Genomic DNA, 26853 nt, shown 5'->3' on the forward strand with positions numbered 1-26853 from the left:
CAGGAGTTACGCAACAGTAGAAATAAGGGAACATTCCTGTTGGATAGTCTTGACTCCTGGCTTAAGTAATGCACTAATAGAAAAATGTCTGCACTGGAAAACACCTTGTATTTAAACCAGAAACGACACAAATACTTTTGTTTGTTTATTTGTGTCTGTAGAAAATTGTAAATTGCATTGCATCAAAAGAAAACAAGCAACCACCATTCAGCCTGACCACACACATACAGAGATGTAACGAGCTCCGTCACACTTAATCACTGAAGCACTGCCCATCACGCTGGATCATCAGCTAGTTTGCTTCAGTTTAGCTTCATGAAATCACCATTCTGTCATTGTGAAACATTTCTTGCTGCCCCGGTGTGGTCTTCAAAAGTACTGCAGCTTGTTTGTCCTTGCTTCCATCCCTTCATCATCATTCAGAAGATCAGGTCTCTTCAGCTGTCCTGGAGAAGGTCATAAGAGCCACCAGAAACCACCTGGTGCTTATCCTCCTTCTACAACACAGTCAACAGTCCAATGTTAGCACTGGTTATAAAACCATAAGTGTATCGATTCCCTTTTACCAAAGGACGTTTAAAAAGTAAAGGACATTTTCAGCTGTTGAACAATCTGTCATATTGTCTTGTACTCACATTTTCCATTGGGGGCTCTGTGCTGCTGGGGGCTGGTGTGGCCTCATACGTGGGGTTACAAATGTATGGAGTGGAGTCAGATGGGCTTGTATCTTCCCTTTCATCCTCCTGAAAACAAAATACATGCTGAAGATAGATGCTAAAACACTGTGGAAGCTCCATAGACCACATACAACACATCCACTACCCTTCAAAACTTTGGTGATGACTTCCTTTCTTTTCAATTTCCAGATCATTTCAATTACTTAAATCGGCACTGTGTAAGTTTTGGGGATTTGGAGACCTCTCTGGTGGAGCAGTTTCACACAACATGCAGTAGAACATTTTGTAATGTCAGTTATACTTCTGACCCCTTCCCTGATTGGATGAACCTGATGATTGAAAGAGTATTCAAAGAGACCTCAGTCAAAACTTGGTAAAGCACATGTCTTCTGAGGATGTAAGTGAATTAAATACTATTGCTATCATATCTTTATAGGCATATGTTGATTTTCCATTTTGGATCTAAACATTGAGCTGGACGTTCTTCTTGAAACTGGGCCTGGGACAATAATACATAGTCTAAAATACAGGCTTTACAGGGAGACTTGCAGGAGCACATGCGCACCATATTTTAGCATACTTTTTCCTCCTGACTTAATGATGCTAGACTATACTTCCAATATATTTTATGAGGTCAGACGCTGATGTTGGATGAGAAGGCCTGGCTTGCAGTTTCCTCTCTAATTCATCCCAAAGGTGTTCTGTCAGGTTGAGGTCAGGACGCTGTGCAGGCCAGTCAAGTTCTTCCACACCAAAATCTCTCATCCATGTCTTTATGGACCTTGCTTTGTGCACTGGTGTGCAGTCATGTTGGAACAGGAAGGAGCCGTCCCCAAACTGTTCCCAAAAAATCTCTTGGTCTGCTGAAGCATTAAAAGTTCCTTTCACTGGAACTAAGCGGCCAAGCCCAAATCCACGCCATAATCCCCCCTCCACCAAATTTTACACTTGGCACAATGCAGTCCTCCTGGCAACCGCCAAACCTAGACTCATCCATCAGATTGCCAGACGGAGAAGCGTGAAGCGTCACTCCAGAGAACACATCTCCACTGCTCTAGAGTCCAGTGGCAGTGCTTTAAACCACTGCATTCGACGCTTTGCATTGTGCTTGGTAATGTAAGGCTTGGATGCAGCTACTCAGCCATGGAAACCCATTCCATGAAGATCTCTATGCTGTTCTTGAACTAATCTGAAGGCCACATGAAGTTTGGAGGTCTGTAGTGATTGACTCTGCAGAAAGTTGGCGACCTCTGTGCACTATGCGCCTGAGCATCCGTTGACCCGCTCTGTCATTTTACATGGCTGACCACTTCGTGGCTGAGTTGCTGTCGTTCCCAATCACTTCCACTTTGTTATAATACCACTGACAGTAAACTGCAGAATATTTAGTAACGAGGAAATTTCATGACTGGACTATCACAGTACCACGCTGGAATTCATTGAGCTCCTGAGACCGACCCATTCTTTCACTAATGTTTGTAGAAGCAGTCTGCAGGGCTAGGTGCTTGGTTTTATGCACCATAAAAGTGATTGGAACACCATGGAAGTGATTGGAACACCTGCATTCAATAATTTGGATGGGTGATTGAATACTTTTGGCAATATAGTGTACTTCTTCCAATTTTAACAAAAAAAATCAAACATATTGCAGCCATAAAAAAAAAATACCTGCAACTTTTTATTTAGTAATACTTTTTGGCATATTTGTCAACACGCTCACTTGCTAGGTTTTGCCTATATACTGATTTAAGTTTCCTCAAAATACACCTGCTCAATCTTTAATATGTTAAGATATTGCAACCTGACCAATGGCATTAAAAACATTTTGCAACCTTGAAATGTAAAGCAAATGTAGACAAGCAAGGCATACACACATTTATAAATGCATAATGGCCATTACCCACCTGCAGGTCCACACTTTTATAAGCATATAAGCAAAAAGCATAGCAATCTATCCCAAAGTTATTGGGCTCAGGGCTCTGTGCAGGACACTGGAGTTCTCCACACCAGTCTCACCAAACCATGTCTCTAAGGTCATCACTTTGTGCACAGGGGCAAAGGAGGCAGTGCCAGGTTTAAAGTCAATGAGCTCTTCAGTGCGACCCATTCAACTTTTGTTTGTCTATTGAGATTGCATGGCTTGATGTGCTTGATTTTATACACATGTGGCTTACACATCTGAACTTGTGGAGAGTCCGCATATGGTTGGCCATGTAGTGTTTATTATAATCATAATGAATTTTTAAAAAATAAATGATACAATAAATTAATGTTATATTTGTAAATAACACACAAATACGCTTACCTTAAAGTAGTGGAACTGGAATGGCTTGGACTGCTGGTTGTAGAAATGGTAGCCCACAAACACAGCAGCTACAATAAGGATTACTAGCAGCAGAATACCGATCCCCATCCCTGCCTTATGGGCCTGTGGCAGGGATGGAGGTGGAGGGGGTGGGGCTTTCAGCGGTCCTTGAAGTACATGGATGATCCCATTGGACGTTAGGATGTCTGGTTCGATGATGTATCGGTCATTGATGTATCCTGAGGATGCCTGAGGAGTGGAACGAGCATAATTATTTCATATCTGCTGTACCACAGTCCTGGTCCTCAGACACTTTTTGCAAATGAATGTAATTATTGATTAATAGGAGAGTAAATCTCTGATTTCGCAATACAATTTGAAAACAGTTCAATAAACAGTATTACAGTTCTTTAATTCATCATGACCTTAAACTGCACCACAATGTGACTTATTTCGGTACAATTCTAAATTATTACTTTTTAAATACTGATTATGCCACATTTTATGCAATAATTTGTAAATTGGAAATAAGCCAGAATAATTTATTTGGGCCAAAAATGAGTATAGTATACAACTATAATTGATGATAACATTCCAACATGGATGCATTTCAATCATGATCCTTGAAACTGGTGCATGTGAGAATTTTCTAACCTGTGTTTGAGGATCCTGGAGGCTGGCAACACCTTTTACATTCAACGTGTGTCCTAGACGTGTTCGAACGTGAGTAACATTAATGAGGCCCTGCAACATCAGAGCTCTTCCGTCCAGCAGGTGGTGCTCTATATCCCTGTAGGACAGGGTCTACACAGTGGAAAGAGAGCACAAAAAGTTCAGTTAGATTTTGGCATTTAATAAAGAACACGTATGTCTATGTGGCACAGAGAGAAGCCGTGTACCTCATTCTCATAGAGGCCGTTATTATCCGGAACAAACAGAGTGGACTGGATGCTTATGTTGGTGAGGCGCTTCACAAACTCCTGCCCTGCAGCTGAAGCTTTGGAGTAATTCAAGATTTGCTACAAAGAAACAACAGAAGAGTAACTCACATCAGTTCCTATGCAAGTGCTCACTTTCTGTTGCTGATTATAAGTGTTTGAAAATAGCAGTATTATAATTCAGTAGCTGTATACATAAACATATACACAAGTGGTCCAAAAGAGGCCATGACTGAAAATGCTATTGCTATAGCTATATGCTATGCTTTGTTTTCTATTTTAATGCAAAGCTGTGTTTGTTACAAATTACACTGTCAGCGTAACAATTTGAATGAAAAGTAGAGTCTTTGATTTTTTTATTATTACTTGGTAAGTCCCCATCTGGCTTTAGTGACATTGTGCATTTGAGCTGGTATGTACTCTGCAAGTTTGTCCAAAAGCCTCTGAGGAGTAGATCAAGTCTGCCTGAGAGTCTGAACATGTGTTTCAGTGGAATGAATAAAACTAAAAAATCTGGCCTTTTTATACAAAGGCCTGAACATGGTCAATGTCAGAAATTAGCTTCTGTTTCAGTAGTGACCCAGAAGGAGCACAGGATCCTGAATATTTCTTCTTCATTTTAATAGCTATAACTTGTTCTTATCTTAAATTTGTAAAAATTCTAAACTTTTCTGTTTATTTCCAGGTTAAAGGAAAAATCTACCCTGCTTTTTGTGTGTGTACATATGGTAACATTTGAGGAGAAGAAAAAAACATACTTTCGATGTAATTTGGGCCATTCATTCATGTGTGTGTAGGGTGGTGTCACGGTTGGCCCCTCCCAGTCCTGTCCATGTGTTCTTGTTTTGGTTTGTAACTCCGCCCCTGATTGTTTTCACCTGTCCCTCATTGTTCCGTGTATTTAAGCCCTGTGTTTGCCCCTTGTGTTTGCCAGTCTTTGTATTGTATCCTTGTATCTGTGTACCTGGTCTTTGTTTGTGTTGGTTCTGATCTTTGGTATGTCAAACCCTAAATCTGTACGTGTCGGCTCATTGACCCTGGACTGTTTTGACCACGACCCTGGATTTGCCCATAATAAATCTCGCTTATCTCAGCGTGTGTGTCCGCCTCCTTGCTCCCCCTTACAGGTGGCTAACCAATTTTTATTTCATATTCAGAGCAAGACTAGACTATGAGTGGAAAGCTGTAGTACTCACTGAAAGAAAGTTGGAAAAGTCTGGCTTGGTGGAAAGAACCTGGTAGAGATTTCCAGTGCAAGAATATCCATCCCCAATGTAGCCGACCTTACACTCGCACTTCATATCTGAAACAAACGCCACACTGATATCAGAATTCACCACGTTACATATATGTTAATATTAGTTTTTTAGCGCTAGTGTAAAAATAAAGGAGTAGACACCAAGCAGACACCAAACATGAGGTACAATTGTGTAAATGACATTTCTTGAAAACCATTCATGTAATGTGAGATGCTGTTTGAGGAGCTTCTTTCATGTCTGTCAAACCCATTTCATCTTACCCTTTATCCGGTAGCAGAATGTGTCCCAGGTCTTGCTTAGATCTTTTTGAGTGCCATAGTCCACAATGCCCACATGACCAAAGCCACATTTAGCGTTGGAGAAGCTCATTGGATAGCCCACCCGCTTCTCTGCAAGCCATCCTGCTGAACACATACTGTAACCAGCCTGCAGAACACACAAACAGGACATCACACCCCTGGCCTTTATGCTATGAATGTCAGTGTTAAATACTTGTGTTTATATCTACCTGCTGAGCGTAGGAGAGCTGTATGTACGTAGCCATGGTGCCACCCTCATGCCTGCAGGCTTCTTCCGCCTGTGTATAGTTGAGTTTGTACGTTCCCAATGGAGAACGATAGTGGAAGACTCCCACAGTCTTATCTGAGATAAAGCAATCCAACACAAGCCATTAATAAAAGTCCATTTTGCTTTGAGAACTAAAACTAATGCAGACAACACTGAGCATCAGAGTGCCAAACAATCTTACAGTGCAGTCTATAAGTAATCAGACAGTGGTTCAAGTTTTTGTTGTTTTGGCTCAGTCCTTCAGCAAACACTGAAAACAAATAATTATGCACTGACACCACAAGTGGCAAAAACAGTGTTTCTGATGTCCAGATTTAAACCTATGCAGAATATTTGGTCTCACTTTAAACATAAATTAGCCTGGCGGTTGTTTTCCAACTGTTTGAAGCCATCAATGCTGAGACTCTTCTTTCTGTAAAAGGCTGTCTGCAAGTTTAGACACAAAACCTCAACATTTAAAGAAAATAATCAAGGTACATATTTGTTTAATTCATGCTGATTTACTGATTAATAATTTGCTGTTAAGACCATTAAAACTTTAATATTTTGTCATTTTGAGCTCAGTCCATTTTTTGTGCAATGGGTAGATATAACTACCCTGGAAATAAATCTGATATTTTGCACGTTAACTGTACATGAATCTGTTTCATTCCCAATCTGACCTGTTAAGGTACTGAAGCAAGGCAACAATACTGATACCACTTGCTGGTTACCTTTGGACTGCTCTGTTTGGCGTGATATTCCTGCTATATAATGAAAGACTGAAAGACTGACCCTGGTAATGCATGTCAGTGCACTGTGCGTCTGAATGACACTGGCCATTATCCTGCATACAGCGATTCACTGGGAGTACCTTCAGCTCACACATCAGGCCATCTCCAACGTAGTTAGGCTTACACTCGCACTTTCTCTTTCCCTGGATTTTAAACATAAACAAACACACACACACACACACACACACACACACACACACACACACACACACACACACACACACAAAGCATATTAAATAAATATACAGCTTGGAATGTGCATGTGATGTTAAAGGTATCACTGTTGATTAGATTAGTAATAGAATAATCTACTGTTTTTTATTAAGTAGATTAATCTGATTAACCACACAAAGTCAATGATTTAGAAGTATTTAATAGTTGGAAAAGTATTTAGAGTTGGAAAATAAGTGGAACATAGATGTCAATATTGTCAATATTGGAAACCATATAACTTTCATGTTCAGTTCATGTTAACTACACAAAATAATGTGCTTAATCATTTCGTGGCCTTAAAAGATATAAAAACTGTATGTGGCCAAAAAATGCAGGCTATCTTGTAAACTGCTAACTCATTATTGGTAGTTTACTGACAAATGTAATCAAATAATGTCTAATAATATCACTGTTCTGTTTAGGTTCAATTATCTGTATACCATATCAAATCGTTTGAACCATGTTCGAAAAACACTGCATGGAAATGTATAACTGTATCGCCGATCTTTTCTGTGGGCCTCCTTCTTGTTGTCTTTGGTGGAAATCAATATCAGGCATCTCAGAGCATATTATGTATTTCTGCATTGTTTATAGCTTACTTCTAGCGTTTTACAACAACATATGAATTAAAATGTGTACCGTTTCAAATCTGTGTTGTATATCTCTGGTGCATTTTTCATAAAAGTTTGAAAATCAAATCAAAACACTTTTAATACTAAAGGCGTTGCATAAGAGAAGTCTGCTCACAGCTCCAGTCATGGTGCAGATAGCATGCTCATGGCAGCCTCCATTGTCTTCAACAACACAAGGATCCACTGGTGAGCAGACAAGACCATCTCCAGAGTAGCCTTTCAGACAGGTGCAGTTCACCTTCTCCTCTTTCTGAGAGCATTCCGCATTCTTTGCACAGCCTCCGTTCCAGAACTGGCACAAATCTGTCACTAAACGTGGAAAAATGACAGCATAGAGTTTCAAGCACAGCATCTTTATTTTTGTGATGTTACTGCTGACAAAGAAATGAAGCTGTGGTTTATATGAGTTCAGCTCATGCACAGACTGACCGAAGAAGCAGCCTTTCTTCTCAATAGAGTTTGGTCATTCACTGAATTCCTGTTCATCTCTTTTGAGGAGAAGTTTAAAGAATGGTTGAGGAAGGAAAGAAGGTGCAGAGAGGCAGAAAAGGCTATAGCAGCATTTCATGAATGGCTATAGTAGAGTGTTCACCTTTGCAGGTGATTCCATCTCCTTCGTAGAATGGTTTACACACACAGGTGTTGTTCTCAGCACACACGGCCTTCTTATGGCAAGCAGGGACGCACAGGGGACCGTCGGCTATGTGTTCAGAAATTAAATAGGCAACATAACAATTAAACGAAAATGAAATGAAATGAACATTATACATTGTTGATTAATTGTTTTCCAACAAAAGCATGAGTGGAATTTTTTTTAATCTGCTTTAATAAATCAAATACAGAATCCCAAACCTGCAGTGGCACAACATGAACTGTAAAATCGTCACCAAGTGTATTTACATGCACTCATCATCATCATAATCAGATTTCTGCTGCTATAGCCTTCAGTTATCTGATTATACAAACAGAATATTTCAAATTCTTAGATTGGAGTAAGGTCTAAAAATCCGATAAAGAAATACGATAAAGAAATCCAATAAAGAGAGCTGGATTTTAGCTCAGTGTTCAGATTTCTCAGTGCATGTGAACTCCTACTCTGATTTCTTTCAGATTTCTCAGTCTGAGCATGTGCGAAAACACATGGCGGTATCATACATAAGCAAGCAGCGTTGCCGCTAGTTGGCAGCAAAACAATTTTGAAGCGACACTGAAACCGAATAGATGTTTGATTTAAATATTCCTCATGTTCTAGATGATGTATGTTCATAATTTCGAGGAAAAGTGTACTGAAGTTTTAAAAAATTTTGCTGCATAAAGTTTGAGTTTTACATTATGTTTACGTCACGTCTTCCTCTGTGAGTTTATCGGCTGGTTGTAAAGCAAAAATCTGATTACTGTCTGACTCATGTAAGCCTGGAGTTTCCCCATTATCTGATTACGCAAGTGCGTGTAAATGTATTGATAGGATTACTAATAATATCTGATTTTCTGCAGTTATCGGATTATTAAGTGCATGTGATTTCATATTTAGCCTATGGCCTGAGTTATCATCCTACACTGACCTGCTTAAAATGATAATTTACATTTTCATGTGCATTTTTCTGTGTGCAAGAATCTAATCAATGCATTGTTAGGTTTCTTAGCTTTAATAATAGTGTACATTTATTCTTAAACATGATTGTCTATTTAACTACACAGAACGGGTCAGGTGGTGCAACCACACATTAAGTGGAGTGACTTTAAGTGGAGTTTAAAAAATGTGCAATGGTGAGTTTTATTCCATTCATTGTCTAAATTAAAAGATTCTCTAAGTATTTGTCTCACCTAATTTGTGCTCACATCGTGGACCGGTCCAGCCCTCATTGCAGAAACAGGAGCCAGTGCCTTCTGGACCCTCATCACACATCCCGTGTTCAGTGCAGTTACAGGCTGTGGGGCAGGAAGTGAAGAGAATGTCTAATTTCTGTGTCACTTCTTCTGTTATGCTGAAGATGTTTTCCATGGATAATGATGTAAAGCTTATAAAGAAGTCATTCATATAGAAATGGAAATGCGTACACAGAAATGATTATTTACATTATTTTATTAAATGTTCAGCTGAGAAACAGGCGTAAAGTCTTATGCTTAGTGTTAATAAGAGTTCAGCAAACAGCAGACAGCACCTTTGCAGTCGGGTCCAAAGTGGCCCTCAGTGCACAGTTCACAGGCCACTCCTTGGAAGCCTGTGTTACATGTGCATGTCCCGTTGCCAAGGTGGTCTTCATCACACTGCCCATGGTTACTGCAAGGAGATCCTGGCCCCCCAGGACAGGCTGGAGAATGGGTGTCAGGAGAAAAATACATATAGTTCAACTGAAAGTACCATCAGTGTTAATAAAACTTAAAAAGCAATTGTATAAAAATGATTATATATTATTAATAATAATAATAGTCAAATCTGCATTTCCTAAAGGAAGGAAAAGGATGAAGTTAAGGAGGGAAGGAAAGATGGACAAAAAAGAAAGGACAAAAAAGAAGAAAGAAAGGAAATTATTAAAGAAGGACAGAAGAACAAGGAGGGAAGAAAGACAGAAAGAAAGATGGACAAAGAAACAAAAGAAAGAAAACAAAAGAAAAAGAAAGTTGTGGAGGAAACAGTGAAGAAATATAAATAAAGGAATGAAGAAATAAAGAAAAATAAAAATAAAAAGGAATAATAGTGATAGTACAGAGCTTGCCTTGCAGGCACTGTAATAGAATGATATTTGTACACTGCATAAACAATAACAAAAATGGAATATTATTATTATTTTTGTTGCACATAAAGTAACCAGTTTGGTTAAGGTATAGAGTGTTAGTTGACTATGCTGTCCCGTCCAGCTTACCCAGACAGTCCCTCCCGTAGTAGCCTGAGCAACACTTTGGCTTCCATATGACCATAGAGCACACAGACTGGCATCCAGTGTTCACAGCCAGGAGACGCCTTGGCAGATCACACTTCTCCACAGTCTGCATTAAAAACATATCAAACTGAAGTTACACACAAATGTCTGAATCCATCTGATCCCAAGCAAATACTGAACAGGTTTAGACATGCTGGGGTACATTTAGAATTAAAGGCAGCTCACAGACAACAATGGATTTGAATTTATAGAGATGGAAATTTTTTTGGTGTGCATTAAAAACAAGCATAACATGCTCTCCATGCTTCCTTATGGTCAGAAGAAATGAAGCCATACCTTTGGTTTGCTTACTGCGGGGCAATCAGATGAAAGTGAGAGACTACAACGTCTGCAGGGCATCTACCACAGCAAAAGAAAGGATTAATTAGAGCTTTGACCCCTTAAATCTCAGACATATTACATACTAAGGCTTATTATTCAGTAGCAACAGTGACCTAAATACAAACACACGGAGCTGTTTTTAGATTATAGAAGTGTGTAGTAAAACTTTGTGGGAGCTGGTCTTATAAGGGGTTAATCAGGTCTAATATTTTGGTCTGAACCCAAATACAGCCTGAGAACTTTCTGTCTGTGCTTTTCGTTTACATTTTGACATTCACGTGCTTTTGTTTTGGTTCAGTCCTGCCCCCTTGTTTTTTTTAACTCCACCCCTGATCCGTTTCACCTGTTTCCCACCTCTCCCTCGTCATCCCTGTGATTATTGTTATTATTGTGTTTGCCCCTAGTAAGCCTGTTTGATCGTGCTGATTCTTTGATGTCTTTGTTTTGCTTGTTCTGTTCAGTATTTGGATTTCTGTGTTCTTTGTCATGCCTGTCCTTCCTGCTCTCCACATTGGCCATTTGAACCTGGACTGTTCTGGTTTTGACCCTGGATTTGCCCTTAATAAAAGTTGCTTATCTCAGCACATGCGTCCACCTCATCGCTCCCTACCATTATAGGGGTGGGGGGTGGTGGCATACAAGTTAAAAGCAGACACACGGAAGGGGGGCACAAGTCCAAAAAGGTTGTTTGTGGCAAAGCAGAACTCACAGTGATATCTACAACATCCTTATGATCACAGCGTCCTCCGAGGCTGGGAGGTGTTAGCAGACAGTCAATACCAAAAACAGTGCCTCCAGGGAAATTCAGGCTCCTCTTTACAATTCGACAACTCTTGTCATTGATATACAGTTCACCCTGAAAAAAGTGGGAGAAATGAAATGCACGACACATGATAAACATTTAGTTTTTTTCACTTTTTACCAAATGGAACTACAGTAGCCAAAATAACATCTTTTGAGTGTCATAGTATTTTTTCAAAAAGCTGATTCAAGTGGCCACATTCTGTTTACTGGATATTAAAGTGCCTCATTATAATACTTCTAACAAATAAGTGAGTTATAACATGCAAAAAAAAAACACTAGTGACAAAAAGCAATTAAGTGAAAAGCATCAAAAACTACAAAAAATCTACATTGCTTTATTTTAACTGTCTTGTTTTCTATCTGACAAAAGCAGCATAAATAGTTTGTAGTGTTTAGTTCAAACAATGCACAGAAACACATTTTTACATGTTTTTTTCTAGTTACTGTGCATGCTCAGATCTCTAAAACAACGAGGAGCTTTTGGTTTTACCAGCAAGTTGATTGGCTCATTTTATTCAAGGGTGGGATTTTCTCTGTAAACAGAGTGCATGATGAGAGCTGTGATCCTTTATAGGTGAGACATGCTCTCTGCTGAGACATACCACCTGATGACAGTTCTAAGCATTTTCTGTACAGTCTAGGGTCCCTTTGGTTCAGCTGAGGAATAAAAATGTAATACTTTCCCACTGGTGTCTATAACTGAATATCACTGATAATCCTGCATTATCAACTATCATTCTACTATCATTTAGATACTGTCTAGGCTTACAATCTGGTGTGAATTGATCTGGAGACATTATTTCCTTTTTGGTCACTCACTATTTGTTTTTCTCCAACGCAGCTCACAGAGATTTCCGAGCCCTGAAGAGTCTTCAGTGAGTTTAAGTGGATTACCTCAGCAGACTGCACCTAAACCACACACATGCAAATAAAAAGTGCCATTAAACACGCAGATTCATGTTCACTGTCTTAGATCTTATAGTAAACTCTTGATTTAGTGCACTGTAGGGCTTCAGACCCACATCATGTCACCAGCACCCTAATAACTGAGGCGTCTAGGGTGAAGTTCTCTCAGATTTGGGCCCTGCTCCACTTCTAGCTCTGCACCAGCACAACAAGCACTCCCTCTCACCTTCATATCACGGAGGATATGGTACTCGAGATACTCGATCAGCTGAGCGCGGTTATGCAGGCCGTACAGGAAGTCTTTCTGCTGCTGAGGCAGAGCAGCCATAGTGAGGTCAGTGGGCAGGAAAAGCGTGACCGGCAGATGGAGAGGGTCCATGACCTTTTTCATCACCTCTGTATCCTAACAAAAACAGATCAAAAAACAGAAGCTTTTTTCTTCAGAGAAGGAGCTGGACAACCTTTAAAGACTGTTCTTTTACATGGAAGTTTAGGTTGAAGTAATTTTCAGAAAAGCGATTGGTTAGAATGTATGAATATCCATTTATTATAGTCATCGAAATAAAAAAATATATGCAAATTGGCTTCTCTGTAATGTTATACTCTCAGCTCAGAGCTATTACCTGTGATACGTCTCTACTCCACCAGTGGGCAGTGTTTTGGTCAGAGTTTTGCATCTGTTTATTCCCGAAGGTCTTCCACCCAACACCAGAGACCCTGGGTGGTATTATACACTCACCAGCCACTTCATTAGGTACACCTTGCCAGTAAAAGGTTGGACCCCCTTTTGCCTTCAGAATTGTTCGTGGCAGACTTCCAACAAGGTGTTGGAAACGTTCCTCAGAGATTTTTATTTATTTGAATTACTGTTGCCTTTCTATCATCTCGAACCAGTCTGCCCATTCCCCTCTGACCTCTCACATCAACAAGGCATTTTTGTCCACACAACTGCCGCTCACTGGATATTTCCTCTTTTCGGACCATTTTCTGTAAACCCTAGAGATGGTTGTGCATGAAAATCCCAGTAGATCAGCAGTTTCTGAAATACTCAGACCAGCCTGTCTGGCACCAACAACCACGCCACAAGACCACCAGAAAAAATGCAGGGCAAGTTATTACAATTTTAGACATTTTATATATTTACATGCATTTCAGAATTTTATAGTTTGGTTATGAATATTTCCCATTTAGTTTGACCTAGAAATAGTGCAGAATCATAAATATTTCTTTTCTTTCTTTTAAAACTTCCAAAATTCGAAAACTTTTTATTGTTTATTTCCAGCATTAAATAAATAATAAAAAAAGAGATATTTTCAACGTAGTCTCAGAATTTTGAACCCCACTGTAAATACAGTCATATGCAAAATTTTGAACTCCTCTTGTCGAATTAAGTTTTTGTTGATTTTCTAAACATAAATAAGCGAACGTTTCCCAAATAATGCCTTATTATATTCAAATATGAAATACGCCTCCCTGCTTCAGAACAGTACAGAATGAAGTTCAACTGTAATGTTATTAGAGAAAAGGAAAGCAGTGTGAGAAACAGAGAGAATTTATATGAGAGTTTGATTCTGCACATACCTCCAGTAGTTTGATAAAGGTCTTGAAGCCATGTGTATTCGCTATGTCCTTGAGTGTGGGCTGTCCAGAAATAAAAACATATGTTTATTGGCTTTTCACATATATTGACATGTGGATTTCTAAATCTCACTTTAGTGCTATCAGTAATTTATGGCAATCAGACAATTAATAGTAAAATTTACTTAAATTTACCCCTAGTGCTTTGCTTTTAGCCTAAACTAAAGTCTAAGTCATTGGTTTCTGACATCATTCACGTTGAAGTCCTTGGTGTACCATGTATCTTTTTATACACAGAACTGTCTTGAAAGTTTTTTTTTATTTGTTGAATAAATAATTCAAACAATTTTTTCACCATCATTTGTTACTTCAGGTCATCTTGATTTATGAACACAGAAATGAATTCTGAGATCTTCATGATCAAATAATACTAAATAATACAAAATAATACTAAAACGGAGCTTTTTCTTTTCCTCATATATGAAATGTAGAAAGGTCAAATGCGGACGCTTACAGTGGTTGTCCTGTCCACTGGACTTAGCTTCTGAAAACTGGGTGGTGTCAAAACAGTATCGATTTCGTGGAAAATCCCGTTGCTGCTTTCTTGATCGCTGTAGACCACTTTGACTTTGTTATTGATGTATACTGTACCCTGCAGACAAAGTTACATTTGAATATTTCTTTATAACTGTACAGACACAATAATTTGTTTATTACTCAGTATTAAAATATTGGCCTCTACAATCCTCATATTGCAGATCATGCAAATAACCCTTTTTCAATTAAATCAGATTTGTTTGTATACTGCTTTTACAGCTCACTTTGCCACAGAACAGCCCTCAAATGAGTGTTGCCAAGGGCAACAGTGGAAGCTAAAAACATCCCTAAGAGCAAGAGGAAGAAACATTGAAAGGAACCAAGACTCAAAAGGGGAAGCCCACCCTCTCTGGTCAACACTGGGTAGCAGAACAATGACACCAGAGCAATAACGGTCATGGAAAAGTGAATGATAAAATGTCAAGTACAAAACAATACGAGTAAACAGAAAAAGAAACTCAGTGAGCCAAATCAAAGAGCTGAGGTGTTCTAATTTTATTAAATGATTATTAATAATTATTATTAATTATAATTATATATTAACATTTTTAATGGTGGTTTTTAAGCATCTTGATCCAGGATAGCTTCTGTTTATGTTTGGATGCATCAAGACATTCATAAGATCTGAGAAAAAAACATTTCTATCAATCTTTAACTACAGTCACGTGCAAAGGTTTGGGCACACTGGTCAACATGTCAAAATTCATTTTCCAAGTCAAAATAAGTTAAAACACCCTCTACAGGGATGACACTGCTGCGCATTTTAATGTACAATTACTGTTATAATTTATATGCAATGTGCTAAACTCATCAAATATGCAGAAACTGTCCATTACAATGTGCAGAAAGTGGCATAATTAAGCTCTCTGTTGAGGATGCGTTGAGTTTTTGGCTGTAATGTCATTAAAGCTTGTCGTTTGACTGGGGGTGCTCAAACAATGCAAACGACTGTAGATCAACAATTCATTCATGTGTTATTAATGTATTATATTATACTCCACATCATTCAGGTGTAGTAGAGAGTGATCTGGCCTTTTAAATTGTGAGCTCAGGGTTTGTACCTTTGAGTAGGAGATGGTGAGGACCTCTCCTGTGAGGGTGGTGAGGTTACGAGGCTGGGTGAGGTCTTCTGGAAGGAGGCTCTGGCACGACACTATGTGATACATCATGAGAGCAGCACGGCCCTCTTTAGTGTCTGGCTTTTCATACTGGCAGCAGAAGGCATGTCATCAGTAAGAACAAGAGAGAAAGGAAGAAAGGAACAAAATGAAAAAGGATGGTGAGAAAGCAGGAAAAGAACAAAAAGAGCAAAGGAAGTAAGCGAGATGGGAGGAAATCTATACTAGAGGCCAAAAGGCAGGAGGCAGCACTAACTTATACTGAATCTGAAAGGAAACTAAAAGGAAACAGGGAAGTTTTATTTTTTATTCTAAAATTAACGGACAGAAACATATTCATTAAGGTAGAACAAAAGGTTTGGTAACACTTTAAAACAACAATCCCATGTAAATAATACCTTAACCATTGTCTAATAACTTGTTAATGGCAGTCAATAATCACACAATTGTAACTTGAGCATTAATACATCCTACCATTTGAATTATTTACCATTTGCTTAATGACATTCAAATAATTAAAGCACTGTAAATGATTTTCATTAATGTATTATAGTGAAGTGGGATTCCCCTGCACAGTTTTACTCAAGTTATAATTAGATCTACCTGATCCTCACATTCAAAAGCTGTTGCGTAATTTATGTATATGTTGCTCATTTTATATATTGCTTTAGGTCTTACAGCCACAATTAAAACTGAACTCTAAGTTTTGGGGATTTGGAGACCCCTCTGGTGGAAATGTGTAATTGCACACAACTGAGTATCCCTTCCCCAAGTGAATGAATCTGAGGATTGTGAGGACTCAAAGTATTCAAAGAAGACTCAGTCAAAACTTGATGAAGGACGTGCCTTCTGAGGATGTGAGTGAATTATCTAGTACTGTCATCATATTACTATAGAGTTGATTTTGCATTTGAAACCTGAACTGTGTGTGTTTGTGTGTGTATATGTGTGTGTGTGTATGAGACGTTAATGCATAGATTCTTTCAATTTTAATAAAATGTTCTTTAGATAAAAAAAACTTATATAGTGCAGCTTCAATCAATGACAGACAGCCATATCTACTAATTTATCCAAGAGTCAATAATGCAAGAACTTATTTTCTAAGTGATGCCTGCAGTCGTTAAAGTAGTTAAAGATTTTGTCAAAGCAGGGACCAGCAGTGTGTTTATATAAAATGTTACTTACTTCTGGCTTGTTAAACGCAAGCTTATTGGGAGCAAACATAGTGTATGGACCACGTCCTTGAAGAAAAGAAATATCAGCCCTCTGAAAACAGACATATTGCCAGGATTTATTTCAGTATGTTACACATCATCATCATCAGTTCAACAGTCGACATATTCCTTTTTCAGATTCTTTCGTGAACATTTTTTATTTATTTATTTTTTCATTAAGATTATATAATTTACACTTTTATATACAGTACTGGGTAAAAATCTTAGGCAGCCAAAAAAAAATTTTTTTGAGTGTGTTTTTTCAGTAAAATGCCATACAACAATGTGATAAACCCAAATAAACATACATAAAGCATATGATTTTTATGCTTGTAATCTACTAGCAAGTTGAAAGGACACAGAAATTGGGAAACAGTTATTCATATGCTGGTTAGAAGAACACTGTTAGATGAGCACAAGTTTGGCTCCTGACTTCTCACTGCATTCAAAACATTGCATGGATTTGTTGAATTTCATCCGTAGCACATTTAACATGTTTTAAATTAATCAAGGACTGATTAGATAAGCTAGGTACGGAACGGTAACTGTAAATACCAGACCTCAATGAGAGATTTGGAAGTAGATATGCTGCACTCACACACTTCAAATCACAACGATGTATTGTTTATTTGTTTATTTGTATTGATTCCAGTGTTTGAATAAAGGGGAACTGGAGGCAAAACATGTGCCATAACATTTCCACAGGTCAAATTTTATGTTTTGCATTTCCACCAGTATGTTAAATTCAACAAATTAACAGTAACACTGCGTTAAAAAGTGCAGAAGTGTGTTCTCTGTAATAGACATGTTGACGTATTTTAAATCAAAACATGCCATTTGAATGGACTACACAAACATTAGCAAATGACTAAAAGTATGAACTTTTATTGTACAGTGGTTTCAAACGTGGCTCAGCCAATCAGAGTTCAATCACTTTCTGTATGTGCAGGCTTTAATTTAAGCTTATTGTTTCACAATTGATGATCAACAAATGACTAGTCAGTTATTGGTCAAAAGAATTTGCCAAATTTTGCATCCCTACAGTGTAAACAGCTGATCCATTCCGAACTTATATGTAACACATTTCCTTACATCATTAAGCTAAATTCATCAACGCATAGACTTACCAGCAAATTGTAGAAGAAGTCAGTCAAGCCTCGGTTTCGAAGCTCCTGGTGTCACATTGAGAGACATATTTACATTAAACAGCAACAATAACACAGCAGAGGCAGAGTGTGTGAGAGAGAAAGAGAGAGCTCCTTTGTCCTGACCTGCATGACGTTGTCTTTGCAGGTTATTCCATCTCCGATGAAATCTCTCGGGCAGCTGCAGTTCCGCTCTCCTGGTCCAGTCATTGTGCAGGTGGCATGCTTGTGGCAGCCTCCATTTTTCTATCAAGGATCATATAAACAGTACTATTCATAATTCATAAAATCATTGATGGACTACATTAATGCTTGGCATCAGCAGAGCACCACAGTGGACTATTGGATGATGAGACAGATCAAATCAAATCAAAATATTACAGTTCTCAATTTGTAATGTAAAGTTTTAAACACTAGCTGTCTTCTAAGCTGTTTCATCTTCTGGGTTCCAGGGGGTGCTGTTAACGGGAGGTGCTTACAATCACAGGCTTATTATATACAAATGCTTATTATTCAGTAACTACAGGGACTTCAATGCAAACTAATGGAGCAATTCTTAGATTATAGAAGTGTGGCCTGCCAGAGGGCCCATGGCTTGTCAGGAGACAGAGCAGTCTGACAGGATTACAGCTCAACTAGATTATATGGAGGTAATTACAAGACATAAATATTCTAAAGTTTTTGTTTAGTAAAGTCTTTTAATAATTCTTTTAGAAGGTTTATGGAATATGTAGTAAAGTTCATGCTCATAACTTTGGTAAGCATTTTTAGATGTTTGACACCAATTTGAACTGATTTATAGGGACTTTTTTCCCTTTAGTCCTTGTTTGTTTTTGGGGCTCACATTTAAAATTAAGTCATAAAATAATCTCATAGAATCAATTAGTAATTTTGTTTTTATGATGTAACATTTGTTTTTCAAAAATAAGTGATCAATAAGTGATCAATAAGCCTGTCACTGTTGGAGTCTAAAGGATAAAACTTCCCCTCCAGGCTGTTCTGGAGGCAACTTTACTCAAAGCGTGTTCCTTACCTTGCTACACAGGTTGACAGGAGAGCATGTCTTTCCATCTCCAGAGTAGTCGGGTTTGCACACACAAGATGTCTTCAAGAACACAAACACACAAAACTTGTTTGGCAAAAGGTCATTTTTAATTTACTTAATTTTCTGACTTTTAAATTAACAACATGGTGGCTTTTCCCATCACTACGTTTTTTTTAAATCAATAACAGTGAATGCATGTTGCCTCTTTTCTTTTTGTTGTATATTGTACAGTGTACTCTCATAATCATGCCATAAACATCATAAACATTTCGTATAAGCTGTCATACCCTATCATAAGTCATCATGGCACATTTTGTTCAGTAATAGAACGGCATTATTTTATGATTGCCCATAATCGTCGTGATAGATGTTTAATGTCATGACAACTAGAGTACAAGGGAGCGGGAGATTGACAGGCGGATTGGTGCTGGGTCAGCAGTGATGCGGGCTCTTTACCGGTCTGTTGTGGTAAAGAAAGAGCTGAGCCATAAGGCAAGGCTCTCGATTTACCGGTCGATCTATGTTCCCACCCTCACCTATGGTCATGAGCTTTGGGTAATGACCGAAAGAATAAGATCGCGAATAAAAGCGGCCGAAATGAGTTTCCTCCGCAGGGTGTCTGAACTCTCCCTTAGAGATAGGGTGAGAAGTTCAGTCATCCGGGAGGGACTCGGAGTAGAGCCGCTGCTTCTTCACGTCGAGAGGAGCCAGCTGAGGTGGTTCGGGCATCTGGTTAGGATGCCTCCTGGACGCCTCCCTCGGGAGGTGTCACAGGCGAGTCCACCTGGGAGGAGACCCCGGGGAAGACCCAGGACACGCTGGCGCGACTATATCGCCCAGCTGGCCTGGGAGCGCCTCGGAATACCCCTTGGAGAGCTGGTGGAAGTGGCTGGGGAAAGGGAGGTCTGGGCTTCATTGCTTAGGATGCTGCCCCCGCGACCCGAACCCCAGAGAAGCGGAAGATAATGGATGGATGGATGGATGGATGGACAACTAGAGTATACAGCAAAATGTAATATGGGACTTAAGCTGTTATGGCATCAAACTTTAGACAGACAGACATATATACATATAGCTATACACTATATTGCCAAAAGTATCCATTACCCATCCAAATCATTGAATTCAGATCTTCCAATCACTTCCATGGCCATGGGTATATAAAACCAAGCACCTAGGCCTGCAGACTGCTTCTCCAGTCCAGTCGTGAAATTTCCTCGGTACTAAATATTCCGCAGTCAACTGTCAGTCGTATTATAACAAAGTGGAAGCGATTGGAAATGACAGCAACGTCAGCCACAAAGTGGTAGGCCACATAAAATGACATAGCTGGATCAATGGATGATGAGGCACATAGTGCACAGAGGTCGCCAACTTTCTGCAGAGTCAATCGCGACCAACCTTCAAACTTCATATGGCCTCCAGATTAGCTCAAGGACAGCATAGAGATGGACTTGCATGGCCAAGCAGCTGCATCCAAGCCTTACATCACCAAACGCAATGCAAAGCGTCAAATGCAGTGGTGTAAAGCATCGCCACTGAACTCTAGAGCAGTGGAGACGTGTTCTCAGGAGTGACAAATCACGCTTCTCCATCTGGCAATCCAATGGACGAGTCTGGGTTTGGTGGTTGCCAGGAGAACAGTACTTGTCTGACTGAAATGTGCCAAGTGTAAAGTTTGGGGTGGGGGGGTTATGGGGTACAGTTGTTTTTCAGGAGTTTGGCTCGGCCCCTCAGTTCCATTGAAAGGAACTCTTAATGCTTCAGCAGACCAAGAGATTTTGGACAATTTCATGCTCCCAACTTTGTGGGAAGAGTTTGGGGACGTCCCCTACCTGCTCCAACGTGACTGCACACCAGTGCACAAAGCAGGTCCATAAAGACATGGATGAGTGAGTTTGGTGTGGAACAACTTGACTGGCCTCCACAGAGTCCTGACCTCAACCCAACAGAACACCTTTGGGATGATCTCACAAATGTGTTTCTGGAAGAATGGTCAAAAATTCCCACAAACACACTCCTAACCCTTGTGGAAAGCCTTCCCAGAAGAGTTGAAGCTGTTCTAGCTGCAAAGTGTGGGACAACATTATATTAAACCCTATGGATTAAGAATGGGATGTCACTTAAGTTCATATGCATGTGAAGGAAAATGAGTGAATACTTTTGGCAATATGGTGCATATATATATATATATATATATATATATATATATATATATATATATATATATATATACAATTACAAACGTATCTATGAATATTTGTAATGCCAAATTGTGAGACTTGATCAGCATATGATTTGCTATGTTTATGGCATAGTTGTGCAAATGTTTTGCAGAAGGGTTCAGACAAGGTCTTACCACATTATCACACAAACACACTGGCAAATGAACACAAAGCAACTCTCACTTATTGACTTTTTTCACCAACCTTGTTAGGGCCTGTGTGTATACAGTCTGAATTTGCACTGCAACCTCCATTATCATCCAGACAGGGGTTGATAGCTGGAGAAACAAATGTGATTGAATTGGGTTAAGTTTTACGTGTATAAACATTTGTAAAGCATTGTCCCAAATCAGCCTTACATAAATCCAGGTCCTCACCCCTAAAGGACCAGCCAACAACAACAGTGGCAGGTGAGAAACATTGAGAGGAATCACATCAATTTGGCCACTTTAGGCATGAACTGTAAGTTACACACAATGAGCTTATATAGCAATTAGTTATCAGCCAAAATTTCACTGCACCACATATACACTCACTGGGTATACATCATTTGAAAAGATGAAATAGCACTTACATACACACACTTTTCCATCTCCCGCAAAGCCAGGGTTACACACACATTGCCTGCGTCCTGGAAGAGTCCTTTTACACACCGCATTGTAGGAGCAGCCCCCATTATCTTTCTCACAAGCATTCACCGCTAAGGACACACACATAAGGTCCGTCACACAGTGTTCACTGGAATATGAGTGTAGAGAAGCTTCAGAACAGATGTGACAGCTCTTACCTGTGCAGTATGTTCCATTACCCTGATATCCAGCCGCACAGCTGCAGTAATATGACTGGTTTTCTACTTTGAGCAGGCAACTGGAAAACACATACAAACAGCTGCAATAAAATCGAATCTCAAAACTGTCGAATCTTGTGAACCATAATGTATGTCACATTCCAAAAGTGTGGAGGTCTAAATGATGACATGCCAAAACATTATATTAACTGCTTTGGAGTTAGAAGAGAGAAGGAGAAACATTTAGAGACTGCACTCACTTTGCACTGGTGTGGCATTTTCCTCCACACGAGTCTGTGGTGATGGCTGAAACAAAGCGAAGAGCCATTTTCTCACCATCAACAAAAAGACATAATTAAATGAGTGTTCATGTGTGTTTGTGAGACCTTACCTACAGAGCAAGATACTCCTCTCCATCCCACCTCACACTGACAGGTGCCATCCCCCTCCAGACCATCGTTACACCAGCCGTTTACACACTTACAGTCTATACAGAGAGGGAGAGAGGGTGACAGATAGAGAGACGGACAGACAAAAGCAGAGTGGAAGTAAAGTGGACATTCATTTTGCAAAAGTTTTGAAGACCTGATTAATTTTCTAAGTAAAAATAAGTTTGAGTTTAACATAGTGAAAAAAACAAACTGTGTCATAAGTTTTGCACAGGCAACATTTTAGTTTTTTTTCTTCTCCAGTATGTTAAATTCAGCAAATAAACTGTAATTGTGTTCTCTGTAGAGTATATGCAAAATTATTTCCACTTAGAAAATCAACAAAACATAATATTGGGACCGATGCCCAAACTTTCACATACAACTGTATTTAATGCAAATGTACAGATCATTGGAGTTAGTCTAATTTTTTGTGAGAGGTAACATTCCACAGTTGGTTCAAGTCACCTTGGTCACAGTGGATGCCGTATTTGCCAATTTGGCAAGTCTCACAGGCTGTGCCGTTGAATCCAGGGTTGCACTGACACACACCGGTGCCATTGATCCCGTCCATACACACACCATTACTAAAACATGGCTGACCCTCTGGACCTGGACAGTTCTCACAGTTAGTACCATAAAACCCCTCACAGCATTTCCTTTTCTATAGAGAGAGAGAGAGAGAGAGAGAGAGAGAGAGAAATTAAGGAAAGGAAAGAGTACGAGAGTACAGGATAAGAGGGAGTGAGAGAGGACACGTAAAAAAAAAAAAGTGTATATATATATATATATATATATATATATATATATATATATATAAATATATATATATGCATATGTATGTAGGTATACGTATAATAGTGATATTAATAATAATGCATTATTATTACGACTATATTAATTATAACATTCTGGGAAGACACTAATTCTCACGTACGATGGTGAGTTTCCGGCAGGAGGCCTGACAGCCGATGAACATGCCATGTTTCCTCCTGCTGTAAGTGCACTTCCGCTTTGTTATTATCTTTGGACAAAAGAGAGAATCAAGACGTTACAGAGCAACATTACCAATGATTTCATTGAACTGTTCTTTGCACACTGGAAACCAGCTGAGACTCATAGTCTTATCTGCAGTGCGACACTGCTAGTATCATATTAACCACAACACCTGTAAAATATACATCCAAAAGCATCCAGACACCGGCTCATTCAACGTTTCCTCTAAAATCAAGGGCATTAATGAAAAGTTTGTCCCCCTTTGCTGCAGTAACAGCCTCTACTCTTCTGGGAAGGCCTTACACTAGATGTTGGAAGATGAAACATCTGTGAGGGTTTCATTGAGCATTAGTGAGGTCAGGTACTGATGTTGAGTGTTTAGTTCGGGGTCACTCAACTCATCCCAAAGGTATCGCATGGAGTTCCATCACTCCAGAGAACACAGTTCCACTGCACCACAGCCCAGTGCTGGTGGGTTTTATACCCATCTAGTTGATGCATGGTCATTCAATCACATATATATTTAGATGTAAAATGAGGAAATCTTTTGATTCATGTGAGATGAAGATGTTTTTTTTCCACATTTTTATCTGATGAGACACTTTTTCCATGTGATAATGTTTTTTCATATATCATTTTTTTTCCAGATGTATGGAAAACAGCATATGAAGTGTGTAAAAACCATGTGAATTTCCATGTGAATTTCCGTAGGAGTGGTCCATATGGATTGTCCTTGCTCTCATAAAGCCATCCATTTCTGAGTTTGCCAAGAGGAAACTGCACTTGCACGGCTAACAAAGCTAAACAGGCTTAAACACTTTTTACTTTTCTGATTTAACATGCCTATAGAAGGTGACACATTAATAAACTAACAGTAATTAAAGGGCTTTTAAGACACGACGTTCTAGATGCTAGATTAAATTTACCGTCTTTACTTCCTCTGTTCCAGGTGGACAGCGTCTCTCGCCTGGGTAGAAACAGTCCATGCACTGCCCCTACACACAATATCATGATTCAAATATAGCACACACTGAAAACAGTTCATTAAAATGAGTATCATATTTACAGAAATGAAATACAAATGTACTGAGAGAGATGTGGATGGTGGCAGACCATACCCGAATAATCTTGGAGGAGGCTGTGTCACAGCGATTATTAGGAATTTTCAGCACGGCAGACAGCCCATGGACCACTCCTTTAGTGCTCTCTATGTCTGTAGCACTCAGCTGAGCCTTATTCACACACCACTGCTTTATGAGAGAGAGAGAGAGAGAGAGAGACAGAACAATAAGGGACCATATCTAAGTCAGAATTCCGTACTGATTAATGTCTCTCAGTTTTGTTCTGTTATTTATGTCCTTTTTGGGGTGGCTACCTTTCAGTAGTGTGGAATCACAATGCTTTGTAAAATCAGAGACCACCCTTCTTTTATGTAATTTCCAGTCAGAATGGTTATTAAGGGCATCATTCATTGTTCAGCATCAGGAAAAATGATCAATATATATATATATTTTTATGTCCACTCCTTGCCTTTAATTATACATTCCAGTCTTTTCAAGAGATTTCCTTTCAGGTTTTCAAAGAAATTCAAAGAAATGTCTCCACACTTCCAAAGTTTAGTCTTAGAAATTGGTTACACTTTTTTTTAGATATGTGACCTACATTGCTGTCATTGCGGAAGATGCCAAGCTGATAAGAGAACCCCAGCATAGTGTCTTTATACAGGCCGTCCTGCAAATCGCCCTGCTTCAGAGTCTCCCCCAGGACAATGTGGTACTTTGTTACATTTACATCCTGTTTAGAAGAAGACACAGGGACACACATGAAAACATACACTCCTGTATCGGTGTGTGTGCATGTGTGTGAACATTTGCTTTTATACATGCATATGTGTGTGTAGTTTGTACTGGAATATATGTGTATGCTTATGGTGCCAGTAATGATTGGCAGCCTTGGTAAACCTGAACAGAAATGGCTACAAAAAATGTTTTTATCAGCTTGACCTTCCATCCTTAAAATCCTTAAAAATGAAAAACTGTTTAAAAAAAAAACACACACCAGCTTTTATTCTCCATTAACACTGGTATATGTGCATTTGATGCATAATGCATTAGACCGTTAACCAAAAGTTTGGATACAACAAGCACCACAAAATTTGGATATACAACAGAATATGGAGTTTCCATAAAAGACAATGTCACTTTTTATGGAAGCCCATTTCTGGCACAGAGCTAAAGACACAAAATACACAAAAATACATAACCTCATAATAATGACATCTCATTCTTATGGCTAATAATCACATAATAACCACTTACTATCTCATAGTTAAAAATATTAATTATTTAGTTTAGTTTAGTTAGTAATGCTTTACTATGTTATATTTATGATTTATAATCTCATTATGAAATAACAAGCCATAATTATAAGTGACCTATATTTATGATTTATAATCTCTTAATAATTGCTTGCTATACCAATAAAATAATGTTTCATATTCATGGCTTAGTATTTCATAATTAATACTTAGTATCTCATAATTATGACTTCCTGTCTCATAATGATCAGAAATTATATTATATATAATTATGATGTACTATCCAAACGTTTGACTGGTATATGCTGTGCAAATATGTGTGAGCATGGTACCAGTGAATCTTGTCCTGTGCTCTGCAGGTATTCCGTGATGGCAGTGTTCGTAGGTGCGAACACTGTAAAGCCGGATGCCTCCTCTATCGTCTCAGTCAGGTTGTAATTCTAAAATGCAGTACAAGCCAAATTTGTTCAGTTCTGTGATGTTTACACTGATTTTCACTGAGAGATCCTGATCACATTGATAACGCTTTTTTGACATTACATTTCTTATGCTTTGCTGAAAAAAAACAACATCTAACCATAAATATAAACATAACATCCTTGTCCTGCTAAATAAGGGTGTTGTGAGTTCTCCTCTGTTCTCAAATGACCCGGGTCCTAATACTAACCCTAACACTGTTTAAAATCAACTGAGATTCATCAGATGAACTTATTATTCAAGCACTTGTAAATAGGCCAATATCCAATATATATATATATATATAATGTTTGGGGGGGGTGGGGGGGGGTGGTTCCATTGTTTTTTCCTTCTTCTGTAAAGTTACCATTTTAGAGATATGAACTTTTCTTCCAACAGCAGCAATGTGTAAATGTATATATACATTTACACATATACATACACAGATTCTGTTATCATTGTGTATCATCCTTATTCACCCTTATTTGTAAACTACTGGGAACCATATAAGTAAAGTGTGACAGTCCTGTCCTTCCCTTTCAGGGATTAGAACCCCTTAAAATCTCCCTTAAACTCTTAGAACCCATTGTTAATTCCACACTTCAAAATC

The 26853-nt window shown here is 38.8% G+C and overlaps 1 protein-coding gene across 3 annotated transcripts in view; it reads right to left on the reverse strand.

Moving 5' to 3' along the window:
- Window positions 1-132: 132 nt before the first annotated feature.
- stab2 (stabilin 2) overlaps window positions 133-26853 on the reverse strand; it is a 54691-nt gene continuing 27970 nt past the window's right edge. For 2 of the 3 annotated variants that reach the window (XM_017712187.1, XM_037542843.1), the window contains 36 exons: window positions 26120-26227; window positions 25133-25264; window positions 24589-24720; window positions 24397-24465; window positions 23412-23498; window positions 22943-23138; window positions 22438-22533; window positions 22307-22352; window positions 22047-22126; window positions 21834-21959; window positions 21464-21537; window positions 19023-19094; window positions 18116-18235; window positions 17972-18016; window positions 16816-16896; window positions 15574-15720; window positions 14430-14567; window positions 13919-13978; window positions 12564-12740; window positions 12251-12340; window positions 11337-11483; window positions 10583-10645; window positions 10229-10352; window positions 9527-9676; window positions 9189-9293; window positions 7957-8064; window positions 7480-7673; window positions 6521-6662; window positions 5688-5821; window positions 5440-5605; window positions 5117-5223; window positions 3882-4001; window positions 3637-3786; window positions 2983-3231; window positions 636-743; window positions 133-497 (listed from right to left, as the gene is read on the reverse strand). In XM_017712187.1, coding sequence (XP_017567676.1) covers window positions 438-497; window positions 636-743; window positions 2983-3231; window positions 3637-3786; window positions 3882-4001; window positions 5117-5223; window positions 5440-5605; window positions 5688-5821; window positions 6521-6662; window positions 7480-7673; window positions 7957-8064; window positions 9189-9293; window positions 9527-9676; window positions 10229-10352; window positions 10583-10645; window positions 11337-11483; window positions 12251-12340; window positions 12564-12740; window positions 13919-13978; window positions 14430-14567; window positions 15574-15720; window positions 16816-16896; window positions 17972-18016; window positions 18116-18235; window positions 19023-19094; window positions 21464-21537; window positions 21834-21959; window positions 22047-22126; window positions 22307-22352; window positions 22438-22533; window positions 22943-23138; window positions 23412-23498; window positions 24397-24465; window positions 24589-24720; window positions 25133-25264; window positions 26120-26227 — 4203 coding nt within the window. In that variant the 3' untranslated portion in view covers window positions 133-437. The remainder of the gene's footprint in view (window positions 498-635; window positions 744-2982; window positions 3232-3636; window positions 3787-3881; window positions 4002-5116; window positions 5224-5439; window positions 5606-5687; window positions 5822-6520; window positions 6663-7479; window positions 7674-7956; window positions 8065-9188; window positions 9294-9526; window positions 9677-10228; window positions 10353-10582; window positions 10646-11336; window positions 11484-12250; window positions 12341-12563; window positions 12741-13918; window positions 13979-14429; window positions 14568-15573; window positions 15721-16815; window positions 16897-17971; window positions 18017-18115; window positions 18236-19022; window positions 19095-21463; window positions 21538-21833; window positions 21960-22046; window positions 22127-22306; window positions 22353-22437; window positions 22534-22942; window positions 23139-23411; window positions 23499-24396; window positions 24466-24588; window positions 24721-25132; window positions 25265-26119; window positions 26228-26853) is intronic. The other variant, XM_017712188.1, reaches the window with a different exon arrangement.

This window comes from Pygocentrus nattereri, chromosome 1 (genome assembly GCF_015220715.1).
Source record: "Pygocentrus nattereri isolate fPygNat1 chromosome 1, fPygNat1.pri, whole genome shotgun sequence".
NCBI lineage: Eukaryota > Metazoa > Chordata > Actinopteri > Characiformes > Serrasalmidae > Pygocentrus > Pygocentrus nattereri.